The sequence below is a fragment of the Bemisia tabaci genome, chromosome 7 (genome assembly GCF_918797505.1).
Source record: "Bemisia tabaci chromosome 7, PGI_BMITA_v3".
NCBI lineage: Eukaryota > Metazoa > Arthropoda > Insecta > Hemiptera > Aleyrodidae > Bemisia > Bemisia tabaci.
The window spans coordinates 23680329-23703896 of record NC_092799.1 but is presented as its reverse complement, the minus strand read 5'-3'; the positions used below and the strand labels follow the sequence as shown (position 1 = coordinate 23703896).

The following is a 23568-nucleotide window of genomic DNA, read 5'->3' as shown; positions in this document are numbered from 1 at the left end:
TGTTTTTTTCAGGCAAGAATACCACTTTTATTGGTAATCAATTCCCGGTAACTTTGCCATTTTATCTCGGTAACTATACCATAGTCGATAAAAAATGTTGGCGTTTTTACTAAGGTCCAGAAAAATTACCGAGAAAGTTCAATAATTTTACCGAGATTTCTTGGTAAAATAACCAATTCCATAAATGGTAATTTTACCAAGAGAAAACTGGGATCAAATAGAACCCTGAATTCTTGGTAATTTTACCCTTTTCTTAGTAAATACACCGAGATTTTTTTTTTCAGTGGAGGGCCGATCGCTTTGTATTTGATAGTGTTATTCCATCTGTTTTATTTTTTTTATCTTTTATTTTTGTTTCAAGATGTCATCCGGAACGATAATGAAGTTGAAGAGAGTGTGGAGTCGCTGACAGAGTCAACGGGGGTCTCGCCTCGCTCCCCTCGTTCGCCACGAAACAAGAACAAAGTCTGGAACAGCAAGGACATCGCCGACCAGATCGAGATGCTCTCAAAGTGGAAGCAGAAGATGCGGGAGACCCGCGTCAATTGCGAAGAGGTCAGTTTCCTCCCTTAATTTCTACTGAAAACCAATTCCTATCAAACACTCCTGGCCACTATTTGAAAGGCTTGGAGGACAAGGCGCACAAGTGCAGTTTTTGAAAAATTGAGGAAATAACGATTTCAAGGAAAACTAGGGAACATTCCTGGCCACTATTTGAGGGGCTTGGAGGACAAGGCGCATAAGTGCGCAGTTTTTGAAAAATTTGAGGAAATAACGATTTCAAGGAAAACTAGTGAAAGCTAGGAAAACTAGGAAACATTCCTGGCCACTATTTGAAGGGCTTGGAGGACAAGGCGCATAAGTGCGCAGTTTTTGAAAAATTTGAGGAAGTAACGATTTCAAGGAAAACTAGGAAACTTAATGCATATTCTGTAAAAAATTTGCTCCCAAATTCCAATTTTTAAGCATCAAAAAGTCAGTATTGACTTTTTTCCGCCATAAGGATCAATATAATTTCGAAACTTCAAACACGTATTTCTTGAAATAGCAAAAACTGCACTTATGCGCCTTGTCCTCCAAAGCCCCTGATTTGAGGTTATCTGGTCAAATCTGCGGAGAGTATACGGAATCATAGAGGGTGGATTTAAAATAACTGACTTTTTTGCTTAAGGAAGCAAATTTATTCCGGGTTTGGCATTTTTAGTTGAATTCCTGGGCAAGTTTGATCGAATGAAATAAATTGGTACGACAGAATACCGTTTTATAATAGGGTAAAAATTATTTAATGTATGCCAGTATAGAGAATGATTCCCTCCGCAGATTAGCTGTTGCCAGATGGTGCTGAGAAATCAGATTTCTTCATTTAAACCCGTGTACAATATCTATTTTTTATTCTATAATCTGGCAACCTTGCCGCAACTATTACTAACTCATGATTACTCGAATGACTAGGAATGCTAAATAGGAATTTTAAAAACACGAAACTCATCCGGTCAGCACTGACATGAAGGATATTTCCACAATCCAAGGCGGATCACTGAAAATGACGAAAAAAATTCACATTGCATGCAACTTACGCACTTAGTGGGTGCCCTTGTTGCATACGCAAAAACTTTAGGCGTTTCGTATTAGCTGCTACAAGATTAGGACGTTTGTCGACGACGGCACCTTCATGCAACTATTCGTGCTCGATGGATGCCCGTGTTAGATATGCAAAAAAATGAAGGCGCTCTGACTTTCTTCGCTATAAATGAACACGGGACGGGGGAGAATTAAGTACAATAAGGCATGTTTGGTTATTGCATTTCACGCAAAACACGTTAAATATCGTATCTACTTCTAAAATCAAGATTTAAAAGCAAAATTTGCATTTGTACTTTACATTCGTGTCGGTAGATTTAAATTGTCCGCTTGCGAGAGAAACCAAAATCAACGGAAGCGAAATCTGAAATTTTCTTCCATGATTTCCAGACTTCTTCTGTGTGATTTGTTTTCCCCGTGAAATTTTTACTTTAATTCATACCTTGTCAAGAGGCCCATTTTTATGTGGCTAGGACCACTTCTGTTATGCGACTATAGAGTACATAGAGTCGTAATGTAAATGGGAGAGCTGGCGCCATGTTCTGCTCGACGAAATCTGAGCCCGGTGTGCGCCGAACTTCGGTCACTTTTTCGATACACGTTCGATCAAAAATGGCGATATGAGGAATACGTGGTAGTTCCTATCCTCTCTGTTTACATCGGCCGGGCACCCGTGTATCGCAAACAATCGATCATGTATCGAAAATGTGACCCAGCGTCACACAGGAGTCTCGGAATGGAGATTTTGCATGTGTAAGGAATTTGCGATTTGACTATTGATTCTTATGTAAAAGTTCTCGAGGAACACGATGGTGCCACTGGTTTACCCTGAAATCAACTCCCAAGCTCAAAAAACTCTCAAGTTGAGGCCAAAATGGAGGGGATATCCCACGCTATGCTGAGAGTCCACGTCTTAATGTATTTGCTCCCTATCTTCACATGGAGAGTTTGTCTTGATGTAGAGGTGGACTCTCAGGATAGCGTGGGATGTCCCCTCCATTTTGGCCTCAACTTGAGAGCGTTTTTTGAGCTTGGGAGTTGATTCCGATTCCGAAGAAAACCAGTGGCACCATCGCGTTTTTCGCGAACTTTTACAAAGTCATCAATAGTCAAATCGCAAATTTCTCACACATGCAACATCTCCATTCGGGACGTGGAAAATGCTTAAAAGTGGCGCCAGCTCTCCCACTTACATCACGACTCTATGTATCCTATGTACGAGGCAGAGCATAGCACCAACCCCTACTGTTCCAGGTGATAACGAACCTGCACCACATAACGAACCACTCGCCGCGGCACGGGCAGAGGCAGGAGCAGGACGCCGGGAGGGTGCAGACGCAAACTCGAGACACGGCGACAGAGAAGCCGGCCTCGCGGAAGAGACTCCTGGAAAAGCTCCCGACGGTGCGGCGGGGGACGGTGGCCCGGCGTCACGGACACCGGGAGTGCGCCAAACTCCCGGCGACGGCGCCGACCATGAAGAGCGGGCAGCGGAAGCACACGCTTCCGAGGATCGCCCGCAAGCGGCCCGAGCCCCAGTCGGAGAGCGACGACGTCAACAACAACCTCTACGCCGTCGGCATGAGCCTCAAGTCCCTGAAGATCGTCACCAAGGACCAGATCGTCCTTCCGCCCAGCTACGAGTTCGCCAACCACCTCACCGTCCCCGAGATACTCCAGAACTAAGCCGTGCGCCGTGCGCGCTCTATGATTTCTGGCTCATTTCAAAAACAGCGTATGGTCAATTTCAGGCCAAAGTATCACAAGCGCCTTGTATGCGCCCAATACGTTCCCTCGTCCAGGAAACGACGATTTGTTGGATATGCCCGCTCGACGATTACACAATTTCAGGAATCGGCCCGCAGGTCACTCGAGAACTTTATGAGCGCTAATGGAGATGTTGCATGTGTGAGGAATTTGTGATTTGACTGTTGATTCATATGTAAAAGTTCATAATTCATATGTAAAGTCAGAAACACAATGGCGCCACTGGTTTTCTCTGAAATCAACTCCCAAGCTCAAAAAAAGCTCTCAAGTTGAGGCCAAAATGGCGGGGATATTCCACCCTACCCTGAGAGTCCACCTCTACATCAAGACAAACTCTCCATGCAATGATAGGGAGCAAATACATTGACAGGGCTGCCACTTCATTTGGGGACTCTAAAACTGAAAACATGGCATCACTACTAATGTATTTGTTCCCTATCTTTGCGTGGAGAGTTTGATGTAGAGGTGGACTCTCAGGATAGCGTGAGATATCCCCTCCATTTTGGCCTCAACTTGAGAGCTTTTTTTGAGCTTGGGAGTTAATTTTAGAGAAAACCAGAGGCACCATCGTGTTTCTCGCGAACTGTTACATAAAAATCAACATTCAAATCGCAAATTCCTCACACATGCAACATCTCCATTCCGAACAGATGTGAAATAGCGTAGTGTGATTGGTCGGCTATGTCTTATCGCTGCTTTGTTGTGTCAATGTCGGGTGGGATTAACGACATGCCACTCGGAACTATAGAAGTGCGCCTTTATTGGCTTGTCGTCAATATTACCCGACAGAGGTACCACAAAGCAACGATAAGACATAGCCGATCAATCACACTATGTCATTTCACATTTGTCAGTTGAATTATAGAACGTCTCGTATCTGTAAGTTCGGAGTCGGGCGGACGAGGGCTAGCCTAGGATAAAATTTTGGAGAATCAAAATCGTTATCTCTAGGATCAACTCCCAAGCTCATAGAATGCTTTAAAGTTGAAGGTGTACCAATATTTTAAAAGAGAGTCTTCCTTTTAATTGAGTAAAAATTCTTCTTCTGGAGCCGCCAGGAAAGGTTGAATATATAGAGGCAATGTTGTCACACTGTGAGACCAAGTTCTCCAAGTTTTACGGTAGTGGACTCTAGCTCCCCCCCCCCCCTTTCATTGTCGTGACAGACCTGCTAGTATGTTACACCCCATTCTGCATGGAGCAGCACTCCCGTGACTGGGAGAGCTTTCTTGAGCTTAAAAGCTGATTAAATTAGAGAAGAAAAAAGTCACCACCTATCGAAGTTTCAAGTAGGAATAGATACATACATCGTATAATCCCACCGCATGCCAAAACCCCACCGTGTTTTGATTACTACGGCAGAGTTGGAGGAAGGGGGGGTGGGAGAGATCTCGGATCATCCCTCATCAGTGGCGTGGCGTGTTGTGCGATATATCGATTGATCTGCCATTCAACCCAATGGGAAAGGATCGATGAACAGTGTGTTCACACCGAACACCTTAAAAATCGATTCTTTACCGCAGATTCAATTGGGGAAATATCGATAATCGATCATTCATGCCACGTCATTGCTCCTCATTTTGCGTCAGAAATGATGAGAAGGTAGAGAAGGGAGGGAGAAAGTGTAGAACCCTAATTATTTGACAAGAAGTCTCGTTCATCCCCCCACGGGTGAATGGATATGCCCTTTGTTTTGATGCGGGAACAAAAATTACTCGCAATGACAATGGTAAACCCTCAATAATCTGAAACAAGCTGGCCCGCATCTGACTGAATCAGACTGTTTCTTGAGACAAACCACTTTGACGTCAGTTTCACATAACACTGCCATTGTTTTCGTATTAAGAAAATATGACGTTTGTGACATGCAGCATTTTTAAATAAGCAATTACCATATACAATGTATATTTAAATGAACTTAAAGATTTAAAAACTAAATGCTGCCAAATTTCAACAATTTTACCTATTTTTTTTTAAAATTTGTGAGCAATCAAAAGATAAGGCAAATATGGGACAAACGAGGACGATCATCAATTACCTTTACTGTCCCTTTATGCCTAAACATTGTAAAGTAAATGTAAAGATTTATCGATGTAAATTATATTATCGTTTAATACTGTTTATTGCGTTTCATTATTGTTCATTCCATAATCAGCCTTAGATGAAGGCGAAAACTACAGTGGTTAGCTTAAGAAACCAATGACAACGTCTTGGAAATTAAGAAAAAAAGGTCAACCATCTGAATATCAAACATCTTTTAGGAGCCATCTACTATTTTTTAGGAGCCTTAAATTTTTGCATACGGACCACGGCGATGCTGCGAACGGTGCGTATAGAGAGCGCTTCGTCGCTATACCGCTGCTTCCCGATTGCGAGTTCAATCTGCCAAATTTTTTAGGCGCCACGATGGCCCAGCCCCCTCAATTTTTAGGCGCCAAGACTCGATTTTTAGGCGCACTTGGCGCGTGGGACCTGGAAACTGGAAAGGTAGAACACTGGACTTCCGTCCATGGTCGGAAATTGCCGACGCACTCTTTTTTTTCAAAAGTTTTTCGAATATAATCGCGTTGATAACGATTTATTCCCTCCATATAGGTCAGTAGTTTATTCACGTGTCGGCTTTTGAAGCACTTTATCAATTTTAACAAACGCCTTTTTATCATCTTTTCGCCGCGTATCAACGAGTGTCTGCCCCCGACATTGATTTAGGAAGCATCTACGATCTTGTCAATCGTGTTCACCGGTTTGCAATAAGTTTTAAAGAGAAGAAGTGAATGAGCACTCAATCAATTTTGTGTCAAAACAAATCTTTTCTATGTTTATTTCATTAGATCTCTTACTCTTTACCCCTCGCTTCTAACTTGAGGAGAGCTTCCGTTATTTTTTAACTATTTTCTATCACTTTATCGCATTCTTGGACCCTCATCGATAGATCGTTTTCTGATTACTGCAGTATGCACAGTATCTTCCCACAGTATCTCCTCACAGTATCTTCCCATTTGCGGTTGACAGTCATCTATTCTAGTGATTAGTTTTTTATTTAAGTATGTTCATGTGCTGCTAACTTGGGAAGTTTTGATGACTGTGATTTTAACTTCAGTATGAACGTAGAATACGCGCAAGTGGAAACAAAATCTGAGGTATTGAAAATTATTTTCCGATCTATATTTCTCCCTATTTTTGTTTCGAAGTTTATTCGTAATAAATCATCAAGAATAATCTACTGTTCCTGAAGGTAAAAGTTACACGAGAAAATATAGTAGTTTTAATAGTTAGGTAGAAAGTTATAATAGTTTTAATAACGACATTTTATTCCATTTTTTTAAAATTGTATTTTTATTCGGAGTACAGTTCCAGATTTTGATTTTTCATTTGGAATTGTCATGAATCAAAATGGAGAATTCGAAGGTGTCTGAAATTGTGTGAATTTCATGTTTAAAATGGAGCTAATATGAGCACTGAGCACGAGAATACCTTTGATTTCTGTATGGAACAATTATTTGAGGAAAATTGATAAAATAACCTAATCTGCAAAAAAATCATGTCAACATCAACAGATGACATCATAGGGCCGCACATTTGTTCACTTTAAAAGTATTTTTCTACAATTTCTCCGTGTGGGTAAAAAATTATGGAAAATCACACTTGTTCACACACTTGTGCACATTTGTTCACTTTTAAAAGTATTTTTCTACAATTTCTCCATGTCGGTAAAGAATTATGAAAAATACTGCGAACTCAGCTCACTAAGCACTCTCAGATAACGCAATGATGAGAGTTTTTGTGTGCAAATTCTCCGTTACATATGTTATTTTATCAGAAAAGGGAGTAAGTATATCCTTGTTTTTGAAAAATCATAAAGTTTAGGCAATGCATGAGGCAAGTGCATACAGCAAAATTCAGTTTTTTATGCGTTTTAATGTGAATATTTCAAAATATCTTCAGTGAATAAGTTACATGCCCATCGCAAATATTACAATCCAGCAGAAAACCGCCGAATCCGCCATACGTAATTTTGTACTAAAGCCATCGTTAAACCTTATTTCAATATCAACTAACTTATTCTCTCTCCTTCGAATTTCGGCAGAAACAACTCCGTTATCCAAAGTCAGTAGGTATTTTTCATCATTGGGAATGAATTCTGTGAGAGATACTCAGCATACACAGTGGGAGGTAAGGAATCACTCATTCACATGTTTCACGAGGTACTCACAATCAGACAATGGGTCAGTTGCGCTGCTGCTGGTCACAGAATCGTGTTTTGATGCTAGACTCTTGCAGATCAGCTGAAAATAATGAGATCCGTCCAAACAGCAACTTTCTACGATCATCATTAACCGGAATATCGTGCTTTGAAAAATTCGGTTTATGACGTCATCCATCGCGGTTATACATCCCCTGCCTGATTTCTTTCAACTTGTATCCATCAACCCGTGATACACTCATTTGCACTGGTGGCTCAACGTAAAACTCGGATGAAAGCAAGGTGGAAGAAACCAAGGGTGTCATTGTCGCTGTGGATGACGTCATAAATCGAATTTATCGAAGCGCCGCCTACGGACAATTTACTACCGTGCTAGGGAAAAACGCTGTAAGAGCCTTCAGACGTTCCTAGATTTCCTTGAATAAAAAACTAGGATATTAAGGAAGCTCTGAATATTTTAACTAAGAATTTTCAGGAAATTTTGTTCGCAATTGGATCAAAAATATCTGAAAATTTCATGGAAGTATATATGAATAACTTTCCTCAAAAATACATGTTTTATCCGGGAAAATTTGGCAACTCTTGAATGTTCATACGACGTTTCTCCTCAACACACCGGAATACGTGAACCCATTTGCAGATATCGTCCACTTAGATCCGCCTCCAATGTCACCACATAGGCAACATACATGTCGGAGAGCGCGAATAGTTATCCATACGTAAACTGCACCTTTGTATCGATCCATTACACCCATTTTTCGACTTTAGCCATCAGTAAACATTTTTAGTTGTTAGCCGTCGTTTAATGCGGGTGTTGATTTGATTCATTTCGAGTTGAACGATTGATTTGGTGTCATTAAATTTGTTCACAGCAATTCTGGTCCTGTACCTTCGGGACGCTTTACAATACACAGAAGATGAGGCCAAGCTCATTTACCATGCTCTCCTCTTTTTTTGTTACTTTTTTCCGATTTTCGGTGCCATCTTGGCAGATTCTTACATCGGTAAATTCAAGTAAGCTATCTCAACTGATGTTCTTCCATTTAACTACATTTATAGCTAAAGAGGAAATAAATTGCAGCTCTCAGGATAAAAAACGGGATAATGTATAAGAAATGCTCCCCATTTATCCTAAATTTGATATTTTGAAAAAATCTGCAGCCTATCATTATTGGAATGTATAGATAAAGCAATAGATAAGGGGCGGGAGGGAAGATGGAGCGATCCTATTGGCTGAGATGAGTGCGGTTAATACAGAATATTTCGAGAAAAATGATGATTCATCTGTTTAATAAAGTGTAGCTTTTAAAAATCTATATTGTTTCTAGGAGGTTCATGGCTTTCATTAAATGAAAAAAATTGATTTCAGGACTCTCCTTTACGTGTCTGCAGTTCACGCAGTGGGTAACATAACAATTGCGTTGTCGGCGATTGGATGGCTTTTTAATCCTAGGTACGTAACCAATCAGATAATCCTCACGGGAAAAAAAGTGTGAGGGGTTATCCCCTAAAATTGTGGTAATACCCCAATTTGTTGGATGATATGGGCATTTCTAATTAATTTCGATAGTATCGCAACTCAAGTTGGGGTAGTACTGCGACATTTGGGTTAGTAACCTAATTTATTGGGGTACTACCACAATTAATCGGGGTATTACCACAATTAATTGGAAATGTCCATATCATCCAACAGTTGGGACTTAACCCCTACCTCTTTTTTTCCGTGCTAAAATTATCTCTTCGCATGGTTTCAGGACATTTTGTCAACGATTTTTTGTCCGCGCACCTTTTTTGTCCAGTAGTTTACGCCCACACGTGAAATAAGCAACAGTGACTTGATCCAATCGTTATATTTTAGTCGGTATGTAAAATTATATTGACAATATGGAAATGAGAAATTGAGAGTAGGATGTGTTGTTATGGTTGCTCATTTTCTAAATGAAATGTTTTCACTTTCTCCTCTTGAATCATCTTTTTAAACTGTCATTGGTGAATATTTGGTTTTACTTCTATCCTTAAAATATTCGATGTACAATATACCTTATATATGTATAGGTACTTTTTTTATTTTTTTAATTTTTTCTTTACGAAATTATTACTTCATTTTGAAAAAAATTATATTTTTAAAACGTGACAAATATTTGTAAAACCTTTTCTAAGCGACATTAATCTCAATGAGCCGCAGTTGTGCCGACAGAAACTGCAAAAATGAATAAGAGAGGGAAAAAAACTAGGAAGCACGCAATCTTTAGTTTTAACCCATTTGTACATCGATCTTTCAGAGTTAAATACGTCAAATTTTGAGCGTTTGGTTGCGCGTACACCTCGCTGCACTATAACAAAAGCACAAAATGTAAAAGAAAAAATTAAAGTGCTTCATTGGAAATCATTAAATTTGACACGTAACCACAAATATTTAAAAAACACACATTATATTATTATTCTCCTTTGATAAATTGATACATATTTTTTCCCATCAATTTAAATGAGAATAATCAATGCAGAGTGTGCAAACATTTCAAAATCATGAGTTAAAAAACGCTGACTATGCGAGTATAAATATTAAAGCCTAACAGAGCGGAGCGGCGTGCTGCCAGCGCGAGAGGCTCACTGGCGCCTACGAACCTAAGTGGACACTTCACGCATTGCACAATGCTTGAAGTATCCACTTAGGTTTGTAGGCGCCAATGCGCGTTTCGCGCTGGCCGCCCGCTCGCCGCGCCGTGCGGCAGCGCCTGAAGCAACTATTTCACAACAGAGGTGTTGCACAGTATTATACTAAATTGAACGTATTAAGAATGACAGGCATCTTTTAAAAGTACAGATCTTTCCTCGCAAAATAAATCAAGATACTTATCGTACACAGGAAAAATCTAAGAGCATTTAGCTGAGGCAAATATAGAGGTTTATCCGGTTCAGGTATAACAAGGTGGGGATTTCTTAAAAGGTAATTAAGTCCTATTACACCAGAGAGGTGTAGAGAGTGTTAGTGAATTTTGTCTCATGGAATTGACGCTCCCCCATTTTTACCAAAACTCTCAACTGTATATTATTCTCCGTTGGACCAAACAGACAAAACAAAAAAACAAGCAAACCCTCATTCTTCCAAAACATTATACATTTTCATCCAAAAACGTCGTGAGCAATTGTCGTTTGTATTTACATGTGGGCCAATTAACTTTGGGTCTCAACTGCACGTGGACCAAACCTCCCGTGCCGAAAAAACGAGTGGACGTAAATTACTGGAAAAAATAGGTGCGCGGACAAAAAATCGTTGATGAAATTTCCTTTACCCCCTCGCATTTTGTCTGCTCGATTCAAGAGTAATCTCTATTCCATGGCTAACACAATGATATTTTTGCTCAAGGGGAGCAAATGAGGGGGGCGAGGAACTTCGTCCCTCCGACGTAAGGGCGTATCTCTATTTCCACAAGAGCTCCGGAAAGAATGGAGATATATGGACCAGATAGCTCTCGTGGAAATGGAGATACGTCCTTACGTCAAAGGAACGACGATTTGTCAGATTGTGCAATAAAAAATGGATACCGTATGTACAGTAGACTCTGGATTATCCGGATTAATTGGTGCCGGGCCCGATCCGGATGAAAAAGAAATCCGGATAATAATAGTAAACACAAACACCTCCAACCAACACCACAGTATTCTTATTATGTATACATCATGTACATACCAACACGAATTTAAAAGGTTAACGCCAAACTGAACGACTCAATGGTGATTGTGAATGGTAGCCGACAACGATCAATTACAATACAACGATTAAAGCGCGCAATGCGTGAAGTATTCATGCAGTCTTGTAGCCGCTAATGTGCGTTTTAGGCTAAATAATCGACTGCACTACGTTTAGCGTAATGCGAGAAGTATTTATGCAATCTAGTAGGCGCTAATGCGTTCCACGCCGACCTCACTGTTTGGCGCAATGCGTGAAGCATTCCTTCAGCCTTGCAAGTGCCAATATGCCTTGCGACCGCTTCTCCGCGGATCCGCTCACTTATCGGAATGCGTACGTAGTTACATGGTTGCAAACTCGATCCGGATGATCCAGAGTCCGGATAATACGAAGCCGGATAATCCAGAGTCTACTGTATATGGGTTTGAACGGGGGGATTCTAATTTTTTAGCACCATGATCTGGCAACTGGATCACCCTGTATAGACGTCCTCTGACAATCTCCTCTTTTTACAGAGTACTGTGCCTGACCGGGTTGTTTCTGATGGCCGCCGGGGACGGTGGTATAAAGCCGTGCGTGGCTGCGTTCGGAGGCGATCAGTTCGTGCTGCCGCAGCAAGTGCGGGAACTCAAGCGATTTTTCTCGATTTTCTACTTCACCAATAATGTTGGCGGGGTTGTCGCCGCCTTCTCCAGTCCCATCTTGCGGCAGGACGTCAAATGCTTCGGCCTGTCGACCTGCTATCCAGTCGCATTCGGCATCCTGCTTGCCTCATGCTCGTCGCCCTTGGTAATGAAATCCTTCATGTTAGGTAAAAACTGATATCGATTGCCAAAAAGCGGAACTATTTATCTCTGTTTGCGGCGCTGCAGAGGGTAATATCTTGAAAACTGATTTGATTTGTCCTCTTTGTCAGCAGAATATCTCGTATTTTCATGATATAAAGTTGGCGTGTTCCTCTCCGAAAAAATAAAATAGGAATGGCAATTTTGAAACACCGCGTTGGAGGTCCGTGATCTCACCCTTTGGCCAGCGACATTGGCTGAAAGACGAAGAATGCATAAGTCCTGGCCATGTAAATTTATTTCAATTTATTTCACGGAAAAAAACGATATAGTGTGCTTAGCACTAACAATTTAGATAAAATGGAGCCAGCTAGTATGGCAGTAGTGCTGAGCCCTATACAACATTAGGGTCCTTCTCTACGAACTGTTGGTCTCAGCAGTACTGTCATATCAGTCGGCTCCATTTGATCTAAACAGTTTGTGCCCAGCACTATATCGTTCTTTCCGTGTTATATTTATTTCATCATATTTATTTTAACAACCTCATTCACCTTTTACAAAAGAAATAAACTTTAAAATACAGTAACATCTCTGTAACGAGAACTCAAAGGACCGAACGATTTCCTCGTTACTGAGAGATTCTCGTCACAACGATAGTCGTTACAGAGAGAAAGGACTGTATTCAAGTTTTGCTGAAGAGCCGAGAGACAATTTTCACGGAGCTCCAGACTGTAAAAGTGTGATAAAAAGTAAGCTTTTTGCGCAGAAGCTTTTTTTCAGCCTCAAGAGTTAATGGATGCAATCTGCTTTTTTCAGTCATATTCATTTGCGGGAAACCAATGTATAAAGTACGCAAACCTGAGGGAAATATCCTTGCAGACCCTTTGAAATGCATCTTCGTAAGTACAAATATTTCTCACTCATACACCTTCAGTTTTCGACGAGAAAAAATGCAATAAAAATGTGGCCCGAACTTTATGTGACAAGGAGGTAAAATAGTACTGGGCTCACACTATTTTTTTCGCGGAAAGCAAGGCCAAAAATTTCAATTAGAGTCAAACTTTTTTGAAGTCTAATGAGTATCAGTGATTGACGGATGGGGAAAAGTGTTCAATTTGGGTATTGACGCGTGTGATCTACTAATGAGATCTAAGAAGCTGCAAAAAGTTATAGATCTTTCGACGTAACTTCAGCTTAATATTCCCCATCCCATGCATGCATCTACATAGGCTGTCCCAAAACAACTGGCACTAAGTCTGTCATTCGGGAACTACAATAGATATCGACATGCGGTTTGCGGGAGGTGATAGTTCATACTCTTAGCTCTTAAACGAGCTTAAGTTGAGCTAATTTGGTTAAAAACTCAACGAGTTACATCGATTTTCCCGAGACGTGTAAGAAATACCCCTACGGAATTTTTCGGTAATTTTTCATTCCTTAACTTTGCCTCCGCAAGCTGTGAAATTGGTTCAGACGTTATGAATCAAGTTTCCACCTCTCTGGATGCAAGTTTCCACTTGTCAGTAAGTGTTTCCATCATAGCCGAGAAGTTTTTTTCTGTTTGCAAAGTCAGTTTAGCGAAATTGTCCGGCCTGATAACGCGTTTTTTTGTGTTTCGTCATGAGTTCACCCGCGGAGTTGAAGCAAGAGCAACGATACGCAATTCGATATTGCGTTCGTCGTGAATTATCTGCTTCTGAAACTGTGAATGAAATGACAGTGGCTTAGAAGTGTTTCAGAAGCAGATAATTCACGACGAACGCAATATCGAATTGCGTATCGTTGCTCTTGCTTCAACTCCGCGGGTGAACTCATGACGAAACACAAAAAAACGCGTTATCAGGCCGGACAATTTCACTAAACTGACTTTGCAAACAGAAAAAAACTTCTCGGCTGTGATGGAAACACTAACTGATAAGTGGAAACTTGCATCCAGAGAGGTGGAAACTTGATTCATAACGTCTGAACCAATTTCACAGCTTGCGGAGGCAAAGTTAAGGAATGAAAAATTACCGAAAAATTCCGTAGGGGTATTTCTTACACGTCTCGGGAAAATCGATGTAACTCGTTGAGTTTTTAACCAAATTAGCTCAACTTAAGCTCGTTTAAGAGCTAAGAGTATGAACTATCACCTCCCGCAAACCGCATGTCGATATCTATTGTAGTTCCCGAATGACAGACTTAGTGCCAGTTGTTTTGGGACAGCCTATGTATCAGCGGCGAGGCGTGAATGATCGAATATCGATATTCCCCCAATGGGCCTGTTGCAAACTTTTGCTAGAGCAGAATGAAGAGTTGTTTCCTATAGATAATGCCTCAAAAATCACGATGAGCGCATCGGCAAAGTCTGAAATGCACCCATAAATTCACAATCTGCGAGAGAAATGTATAATCGCCGAGTGATAGGCTCCTGAAAGTATGAAATCTTTGATGACTTCTGTGCTGTATGTAGCCAACGCATTAGGCAACCTGCTTGCTGTCATAATTTCAAATATGAGCTTCTTCCGTGAACTTTCGCAGGTAATTTCGTAGATTTTCATAAATTTTCAGTAGATTATCCTAAACTCGTCCTCGAGAAAAACTAAACAAGATAATTTTCCAAAATTCTATGTAATACGTACTTTTTAAAGAGTGCACTGCCAAGGAAACTTTTTCATACAGCCTTCAGATATAACACCCCCTATAGGTTAAGTAATCTATCACTACTATTCAAATAAATTCAACTAGGGGCTTATGGGGCTGCTTCGCAGCCCCTAATTTTTCCTGTACACTTTTCACTTTCACATGTTTTTTTTTTTTTTTTATTTATTTTCATTTAATTTTCTGTTTTGTCTTTGAATCGGGTCTAATTATTTTTTTGAGAGAATAAATATAACAAATGTTTTCAAAAATTGTAATTTTATTTAGTAAACTTTAAACTAAAATTTTGTTTTAATCTTCATACAAAATTATTTTTTAGGTTTTACATTTGTTTTCAAACTAATTTTAAAGAAGATCTTTTTTTATTTTTTAAATACTTTGCTTTTTTTCGATTAAATTGTTGATTCTTCTTTTGCCATTTCTGTCCTGCTTTTCTTCCTATATTTCCTACAACTTTGCTCTTCTTCTTTCCTCCTTTTATCTTTTCTTTTTTTGCTTCTTCTTTTTCTTCTTCAGTAGCTGTTCCTTCTGGTTCTTCTTCTTTTTCTGCTCCTGTTTTAACTTCATCTAATTTTTCCGCTTTTTCTTCTTCGTTTTTTCCATGTTCAGTCTGCTTTCTGGTTCCGGTAATAAACTTACCTATATATGGATCCTTGAACTTTAAAGCAATAAGGTCCATCACCCGGAATATCAATTCGATTTGCAGAGAAAGAGGCAAAAGCAACAGCACTATTATAATTTCTGATATGCTTTATGAAATTTTGAGAATATAAAAATAATGATTTCAAATCGGTATTTGTCCGAATACTCGGTAAAGAAATTAAGCCATTTTGGCAGCAGTTATTAAAATGACCATTGGACATTTCACCCTGAAAATGGCGAGCATCACAATGATGACAAATTATATTCATTGAACCGACTGAAAATTTGGTAACAAAATTTTCATCAAAGTTCTGATCATCAATTTTATACTTCCGAAATGAAGAAATGAAACTTTGATTTTCTATACTAATAACAGAGTTAAGTTCTTGCTTCACTAAACGAACATGCGAAGAATTCTGGAAAACGCGACCACGTTTTGGAGGACGACCGCCTCGGTCATTGAAAATTTCACTCATAACAACTGTTAAATTTAAAATTAAAATTAGTAAAAATTATTATTATTTTAACAAAATCATAACTGAAAAGTTCAATTTTTAAATTAAAAAAAAAATAAATCAGAAGAAAAAGGATGAAATGAAAATGGAAATTAATAATAAACATATTTATACACATTGAAAAGAAACAGCGTGAAAGAGAAAAAAAACTTGGAGGTTATTGACTTAATGAGGAAAAATTGGCAATAGGAAAAAGATGGAACCAATCATGAAAAACCGTAAAAAAAAAAAAAAAAAAAAAAAAAAAAAAACGCGGGAAAAGAAAAATGTAAGTTGATGGCAGTTGAGTGTTGGAAGTAACCTCACTTAATGATGATTGTTGAATGAAAACAGCTGATAAAAAGACAGCAAACAGTGAAGTAAGATGCGTAGCAACAAAACTTTTCCGAAAAACAAAAAACAAAAAACCCCCACTTCCCCTCATCCAATTTATGAGTTTTTAGGGATTTAAAAATCGGGGACGAACCCCAGAAAATAATTTATAGTTTTCCCGAAGCATTGAGAACAACACCTTTCAAATGAACCAACGCCCCTCGCAATTAGTACAGTGGTTGATTCACAATTTCATTCTATTTTTCAAATTAAATATTAAGATATGTACTAAGAATTTACAAGTTAGCACCACAATTGAAATAATTTTTTCCATGAAAATAACGTAATTCGGGTGGAAAATTATTATTTAGTAAATCTGATTTGAACAAATCACGCCAAGATAACGTTATATGTATCCTTAATATATCCACACATTTTCAACATTTATTAATTGTTTTACTTTAATAAATAACATATTAATTGAATCGGCTCGTGCGAAAACCGCTAATGTCCATTTTCTCTAATTTTGAGAGAACCGCAAAAAACTGTAGGAGCCTTCAAAATACGGACTTAAAAAATGTTCAGTAGTTAATTATTACAGGAGAAGATTGTAGAAAAGGATCCCTAACAGTTTCCAGCTCCTCCTCTGTCTGGGACGGAATAATTAGAAAGAAAAGACTCTGGACATTAGCGGTTTTCGCATGATTCGTGAAAATCTCCGAGTTTTGGAGCCGTTTGATACTTTCAAAATTCAATCTAAAGATATTAAAACGGTATATTATCATTCAAATAAAGTTGTAAAACTGAAATTCTTGACAATTGCGGCACTTAAAGCAAGTTTCATCACGAAACTACCAGCAATAAACTGGACATTAGCGGTTTTCGCATGATTCGTGCATGGTCGGTTCTAAATAATCGAAAACGCATATTTTTCAGTCTGCCTTTCGAGTAAATAAGGTTAGCCCCTACGTATTTTGAGGCGCTGAATCCGAATATGACCTCCGTTTTTTTCCATCACCCTCCAATTTTCCGGAAAAGCCGATTTTACTAGGAAAAATGACCATTTTTGGGCATTTTCAGTGTTTTTCCGACTGTTAGCCCCTACAGAATGTAGATAAATTTTTCGTAGCTACGAGATTCAACTATCCCGATGTCTTTTTAACTGATGAGTCCGGAAATGACCTTAATTTTTCCCGTTCACCTCTCAGTTTTCCGGGAAAGCAACCTTTTCCCGGGAAAATGAGCAAATCCAACGCATATTTGTCGTGAATGCATTTTATTTTTATACATTTTCCTGGACCCGTGGTAGTCTGTTACTTATGTATTTTGGGCTGCTAAATCCGAATATGACCTCGATTTTTTTCTATCACACTTCAGATTTCCGGTAAAGCCGAGTTTTCCGAGCCTAAAATTGTGTATTGTAAAAGCTATGCGGGATTGAAGTGTATTCAAAATTCATTGTATAAATGTCTCCAATATGTGATACATCGATTCCTTTGTATTTTGATCTGTTGAATTCAAATATGATCTCAGAGTTTTCCGATCACCCATTATTTTTCCGGAAAAGTCGATTTTCCTAGGAAAACGCTCTTTTCAGATATTTCTGCGATGATTTTTCTGCTCCAAGGACTTTCAGAAATTTTCCGAGATCCTCTTTTGGTCTCTCTTGCTGTATTAAGAGGCACTGAACTCGAATTTGACCTTCACTCATCTTTGACACCCCCTCCCGTTTTCTAGAAGGTCCGATTTTGCCGGGCCAAAAGCTTTTCCGGACTGTTCCCACTTTCAGGGAAATTCAAAACATTATTCGCATGTGTGATACATCGATTCTCATGTAATTTGAGCTAAAAACCCCGAATATGACCTTAGAAATTCATTATCACCCACCGGAGAATTTCTGAAAGACCGTCGAGCAGAAAAATCACCGCAAAAATATCTGAAAAGAGCGTTTTCCTAGGAAAATCGACTTTTCCGGAAAAATAATGGGTGATCGGAAAAATCTGAGATCATATTTGAATTCAACAGATCAAAATACAAAGGAATCGATGTATCACATATTGGAGACATTTATACAATGAATTTTGAATACACTTCAATCCCGCATAGCTTTTACAATACACAATTTTAGGCTCGGAAAACTCGGCTTTACCGGAAATCTGAAGTGTGATAGAAAAAAATCGAGGTCATATTCGGATTTAGCAGCCCAAAATACATAAGTAACAGACTACCACGGGTCCAGGAAAATGTATAAAAATAAAATGCATTCACGACAAATATGCGTTGGATTTGCTCATTTTCCCGGGAAAAGGTTGCTTTCCCGGAAAACTGAGAGGTGAACGGGAAAAATTAAGGTCATTTCCGGACTCATCAGTTAAAAAGACATCGGGATAGTTGAATCTCGTAGCTACGAAAAATTTATCTACATTCTGTAGGGGTACTACATTCTGTAAAAGCTATGCGGGATTGAAGTGTATTCAAAATTCATTGTATAAATGTCTCCAATATGTGATACATCGATTCCTTTGTATTTTGATCTGTTGAATTCAAATATGATCTCAGATTTTTCCGATCACCCATTATTTTTCCGGAAAAGTCGATTTTCCTAGGAAAACGCTCTTTTCAGATATTTTTGCGGTGATTTTTCTGCTCGACGGTCTTTCAGAAATTCTCCGGTGGGTGATAATGAATTTCTAAGGTCATATTCGGGGTTTTTAGCTCAAATTACATGAGAATCGATGTATCACACATGCGAATAATGTTTTGAATTTCCCTGAAAGTGGGAACAGTCCGGAAAAGCTTTTGGCCCGGCAAAATCGGACCTTCTAGAAAACGGGAGGGGGTGTCAAAGATGAGTGAAGGTCAAATTCGAGTTCAGTGCCTCTTAATACAGCAAGAGAGACCAAAAGAGGATCTCGGAAAATTTCTGAAAGTCCTTGGAGCAGAAAAATCATCGCAGAAATATCTGAAAAGAGCGTTTTCCTAGGAAAATCGACTTTTCCGGAAAAATAATGGGTGATCGGAAAACTCTGAGATCATATTTGAATTCAACAGATCAAAATACAAAGGAATCGATGTATCACATATTGGAGACATTTATACAATGAATTTTGAATACACTTCAATCCCGCATAGCTTTTACAATACACAATTTTAGGCTCGGAAAACTCGGCTTTACCGGAAATCTGAAGTGTGATAGAAAAAAATCGAGGTCATATTCGGATTTAGCAGCCCAAAATACATAAGTAACAGACTACCACGGGTCCAGGAAAATGTATAAAAATAAAATGCATTCACGACAAATATGCGTTGGATTTGCTCATTTTCCCGGGAAAAGGTTGCTTTCCCGGAAAACTGAGAGGTGAACGGGAAAAATTAAGGTCATTTCCGGACTCATCAGTTAAAAAGACATCGGGATAGTTGAATCTCGTAGCTACGAAAAATTTATCTACATTCTGTAGGGGCTAACAGTCGGAAAAAACACTGAAAATGCCCAAAAATGGTCATTTTTCCTAGTAAAATCGGCTTTTCCGGAAAATTGGAGGGTGATGGAAAAAAACGGAGGTCATATTCGGATTCAGCGCCTTAAAATGCATAAAGATCACCTAATGTCGTCCAGAAGACGTTTTTTATTTTGGATTGTTGTACAGTATAATGAGGCACATAACGAAAGATGGACATTAGCGGTTTTCGCATGATTCGGACCACGGCCCCCCCTGAAAAGGGCTTCAAATCTAAGGAACAAACACTTTTCACCACATTACTGAGTGTGTCTGACCTCCGAGAGTATTTTAATCCAAAAATCTCAAAATTGAAAAAAATGGACATTAGCGGTTTTCGCACGAGCCGATTCAATTGCAAAATAGATATTTATGCATTTTTCAGACCCAAAAGTTCTTATTCCTCGCCAGACTGATGGTTATGAATATCGTCATTACAGGGTGATCCAAAAGTCCCTTCCACCCCCTCTAACTTTTTACCTAATTGAGGTAAAGATTTGAAACTTGGGGGATGTTCCTAGGTCAAAGGGAGCTACTTTTTGGCCCCCCTAAAATTTTCAGGGGGGCCCCCCTTGGGGGGGCAATGGACCCCAACTTTTAATTTTCAAATGGGAAGACCCCCTTTGTGATAGCTCGTTCGAAAGAGCATAAAAGTTTTCGCGCGAAAGAGCATAAAGTTTTCGCGCAAACCCGAAGTCAATATCTCAAACCGTTCCAAAATGGCGGCCGGTTTAAGTTCAAAATGGCTAAAAATTCACACCGGTTATTTGTCGATGGATTTGCGCGAAAATCGGTATGTAGGGGTATTTTGACACGAGAAAAACTAATTGAACGTTAGATTTTCAAAAAACCGAAATTTCCAAAATGGCCGCCGGTTAAAGTTCAAAATGACCGAAAATTGTCACCTCGGTTTTTTGCTAATAGATTTGCCTAAAACTTGGAATTTGAGAATATTTTGGCATTAGATAAACACATTTGAACTTAGATTTCCAAAATAATCAATTTTTGGCCATTTTGAACTTTAACCGGCGGCCATTTTGGAAATTTCGGTTTTTTGAAAATCTAACGTTCAATTCGTTTTTCTCGTGTCAAAATACCCCTACATACCGATTTTCGCGCAAATCCATCGACAAATAACCGGTGTGAATTTTTAGCCATTTTGAACTTGAACCGGCCGCCATTTTGGAACAGTTTGAGATATTGACTTCGGGTTTGCGCGAAAACTTTTCTTTTTTTATGCTCTTTCGAACGAGCTATCACAAAGGGGGTCTTCCTATTTGAAAATTAAAAGTTGGGGTCCATTGCCCCCCCGAGGGGGGCCCCCCTGAAAATTTTAGGGGGGCCAAAAAGTAGCTCCCTTTGACCTAGGAACATCCCCCAAGTTTCAAATCTTTACCTCAATTAGGTAAAAAGTTAGAGGGGGTGGAAGGGACTTTTGGATCACCCTGTATAATTTATCTAGCGATACCCTACAAGTACAAAAAGTACAAATCCGTTGAAAAATTTGACGATTACGCATTGGTGGACAAGAGAAGAAGGAATCTTGATGGAGGATTGGAAACAATCGACTCAACATCTAAATGAAACAACTCAAAACGACCGACTGGAGGCATAATCTAGAGATTGAAAGTTCGACAGCGACAATTTCGACAATTACAGATGAAACTCGCATAAGGATTTGAGTGGCGAGAACGGTGGTTCAACCGTTGGGAGAGCAGGTGGTTCGTTAGGTCAAGGAAATCACTGGAAAATTCATGGCAATCTCCTAAATCAGTGGCGTGGCGAAAATTATCGATTATCGATACTTCCCCATTTGAAGCTATGGTAAAGAATCGATTATTAAGGCGTTCGCTGCGAACACCCTGTTTATCCTTTTCCATTGGTTTAAATAGCAGATTAATCGATATATCGCAGAGCACGCCACGCCACTGGCCTAAATTCGGACGCTGAATTGCGGGTCGAGATTTGTGACCAATTTTTCTTGGACTTGTGAAGAATCAGAACGGAGAATTGAGGGAAAAAATCCTAAAAATATATCTACAACTCGAAAATGCCAAACAATTTTTTGTCTTCTTGTTTTGAAACAGGGCTAAATAACTCTCTAACATTATTTTGCTAATTCTATTTTGAATACAGTAAAAGGTAATTAAAAAGAGGGAGAAAAAATGGTTGAAAAACCAATTTAGTCATGTGTGACTCTGCGCTGAAATTGCTTTTTCTTGTTCATAGATGTCTTCAATTTTTTTTCTGCTAGGATTTATGAGCGATTTTTGTGGCGATTAGGCGTTGTAAAGCGTCAGAGAGCGCTATAAAAGCGACTCATGTGTGCATGTATGTATGTATGTATGTAAGATTTATGATATGAATCAGTGTCACCATCATTGTCTAAAATCATCATTGTCTTGAATTATTAGCGTATAGTGAGACACTCTGAGAGCCTCACTCAGATTGATTTCGTTGTGATAAAAAATATAGTTCGTTATTTCGATCAAACTGTTTCGATAATATTTGTATATTCAACCTTTAACGCAATGTAACATTTTGACTAACGGTTTTTGCATTGTATTGTTCACCTAAAAACCTTGATTTTATTTACCTAAAGGATTCACGGTCGATTTTGTAAAGATGAGGATTTGCTCGGAATGCGTACTTAACTGACGACGCTCCGTTAAAGCATTGCCGCAAAATTATATTTCCCGCATATGACATCCTAAAAATATTGCCCACTTGGCGGGAACATACTCTACTTAACAAAAACATTGCTCACCCGTCTGGATTTAAACAAAAACCATTTGGACCACGTTTTACAATAAGGAACCACTATTTCTTGCTCATTTTAGAAACAAAATGCATGCCATTGGATTCCGTATGCAGAAAGGTGCTTTTATAAAAGAGCCTGAGATAGAGGCGATCGACCCAGCTGCAGCTAGTGCGCAGGGTGTCAAAACGCCTTCAATTTTTTGGACGCAATATACGGACATCCGTCGAGGTTGAATAGTTGCATCGATAAGGAGCTGTCGTCGACACGTCTTCGTGTTTATTGCCACGGACGAATACAAATGGTGTGACTGCGAAGAGAGTAAAAATGAGAAAATGCCTTCAGTTATGTACATATCGATGGCTAAAGTGAGAAACCGCGTACCTCGGATTGCGATGTTGCAGACTTCCTGTCGAGCATTATTTTCTCTTCAGACGACTAGTCAACGTAAAACATCCGCGACTTTTCCTCTCTAATAGCAAATAATTCGGTATAGATTTCAAGCCATTTTATTCGGCTCGTTTCACTCAGAAAAAATAAAATAGGAGCAGACATTTTGAAACACCGCAATGAGGATACGTGATTTTGCACTTTGGCCATTGGTATGCGATACGGACGATCTCTCTGTTTCTCTTGGGAAAATAAAATAGGAGCGGAAATTCTGAAAGAACCGCGATTACTCCACTTTTCCTCTCCTCTTCGTCAATCGCTTTGTCTCTCAGTTTTAATGGAGAAGTTGCATGTGAGAGGAATTTGCAATTTGACTGTTGATTCTTATGTAAAAGTTCGCGAGAAACACGATGGTGCCACTGGTTTTCTCTGAAATTAACTCCCAAGCTCAAAAAAAGCTCTCACGTTGAGATCAAAATGGAGGGGATATCCCACGCTATCCTGAGAGTCCATCTCATCATCAAGACAAACTCTCTACGCAAAGGGAGCAAATGCATTAGCAGGGTTGCCGTGTTTTCAGTTTTAGAGTTCCCAAATAAAGTGGCAGCCCTGTCAATATATTTACTCCCTATCTTTGCATGGAGAGTTTGTCTTGAAGTAGAGGTGGACTCTCAGGATAGCGTGGGATATTCCCTCCATTTTGGCCTCAACTTGAGAGATTTTGTTGAGCTTGGGAGTTGATTACAGAGAAGACCGGTGGCACCATCGTGTTTTTCGCAAACTTCT

General features: G+C 39.3%; 2 protein-coding genes across 10 annotated transcripts in view; both read left to right on the top strand.

Annotated features, from left to right (window-relative positions):
* Positions 1 to 5469, top strand: part of LOC109032760 (tubulin glycylase 3A) — an 83340-nt gene extending 77871 nt beyond the window's left edge. For all 6 annotated transcript variants that reach the window (XM_072302993.1, XM_072302994.1, XM_019045042.2 and 3 more), the window contains 2 exons: positions 362 to 555; positions 2836 to 5469. In XM_072302993.1, the coding sequence (XP_072159094.1) occupies positions 362 to 555; positions 2836 to 3267 (626 nt within the window). In that variant the 3' untranslated portion in view covers positions 3268 to 5469. The remainder of the gene's footprint in view (positions 1 to 361; positions 556 to 2835) is intronic.
* Positions 5470 to 5580: 111 nt separating this feature from the next.
* LOC109032734 (peptide transporter family 1) lies at positions 5581 to 23137 on the top strand. Of its 4 annotated transcripts, XM_072302999.1 has the most exons (7): positions 5581 to 6488; positions 8425 to 8566; positions 8922 to 9005; positions 11759 to 12032; positions 12845 to 12927; positions 20020 to 20071; positions 21085 to 23137. In XM_072302999.1, the coding sequence occupies exons 4-5, from the start codon at positions 11787 to 11789 to the stop codon at positions 12914 to 12916; spliced, it is 318 nt and encodes a 105-aa protein (XP_072159100.1). In that variant the 5' UTR covers positions 5581 to 6488; positions 8425 to 8566; positions 8922 to 9005; positions 11759 to 11786; the 3' UTR covers positions 12917 to 12927; positions 20020 to 20071; positions 21085 to 23137. The 4 variants fall into 4 exon arrangements, with proteins under 4 accessions (XP_072159100.1, XP_072159102.1, XP_018900554.2 ...); XM_072303001.1 differs by lacking the exon at positions 8425 to 8566; XM_072303000.1 differs by lacking the exons at positions 5581 to 6488; positions 8425 to 8566 and adding an exon at positions 6526 to 7521.
* The last annotated feature ends 431 nt before the right edge of the window (positions 23138 to 23568 follow it).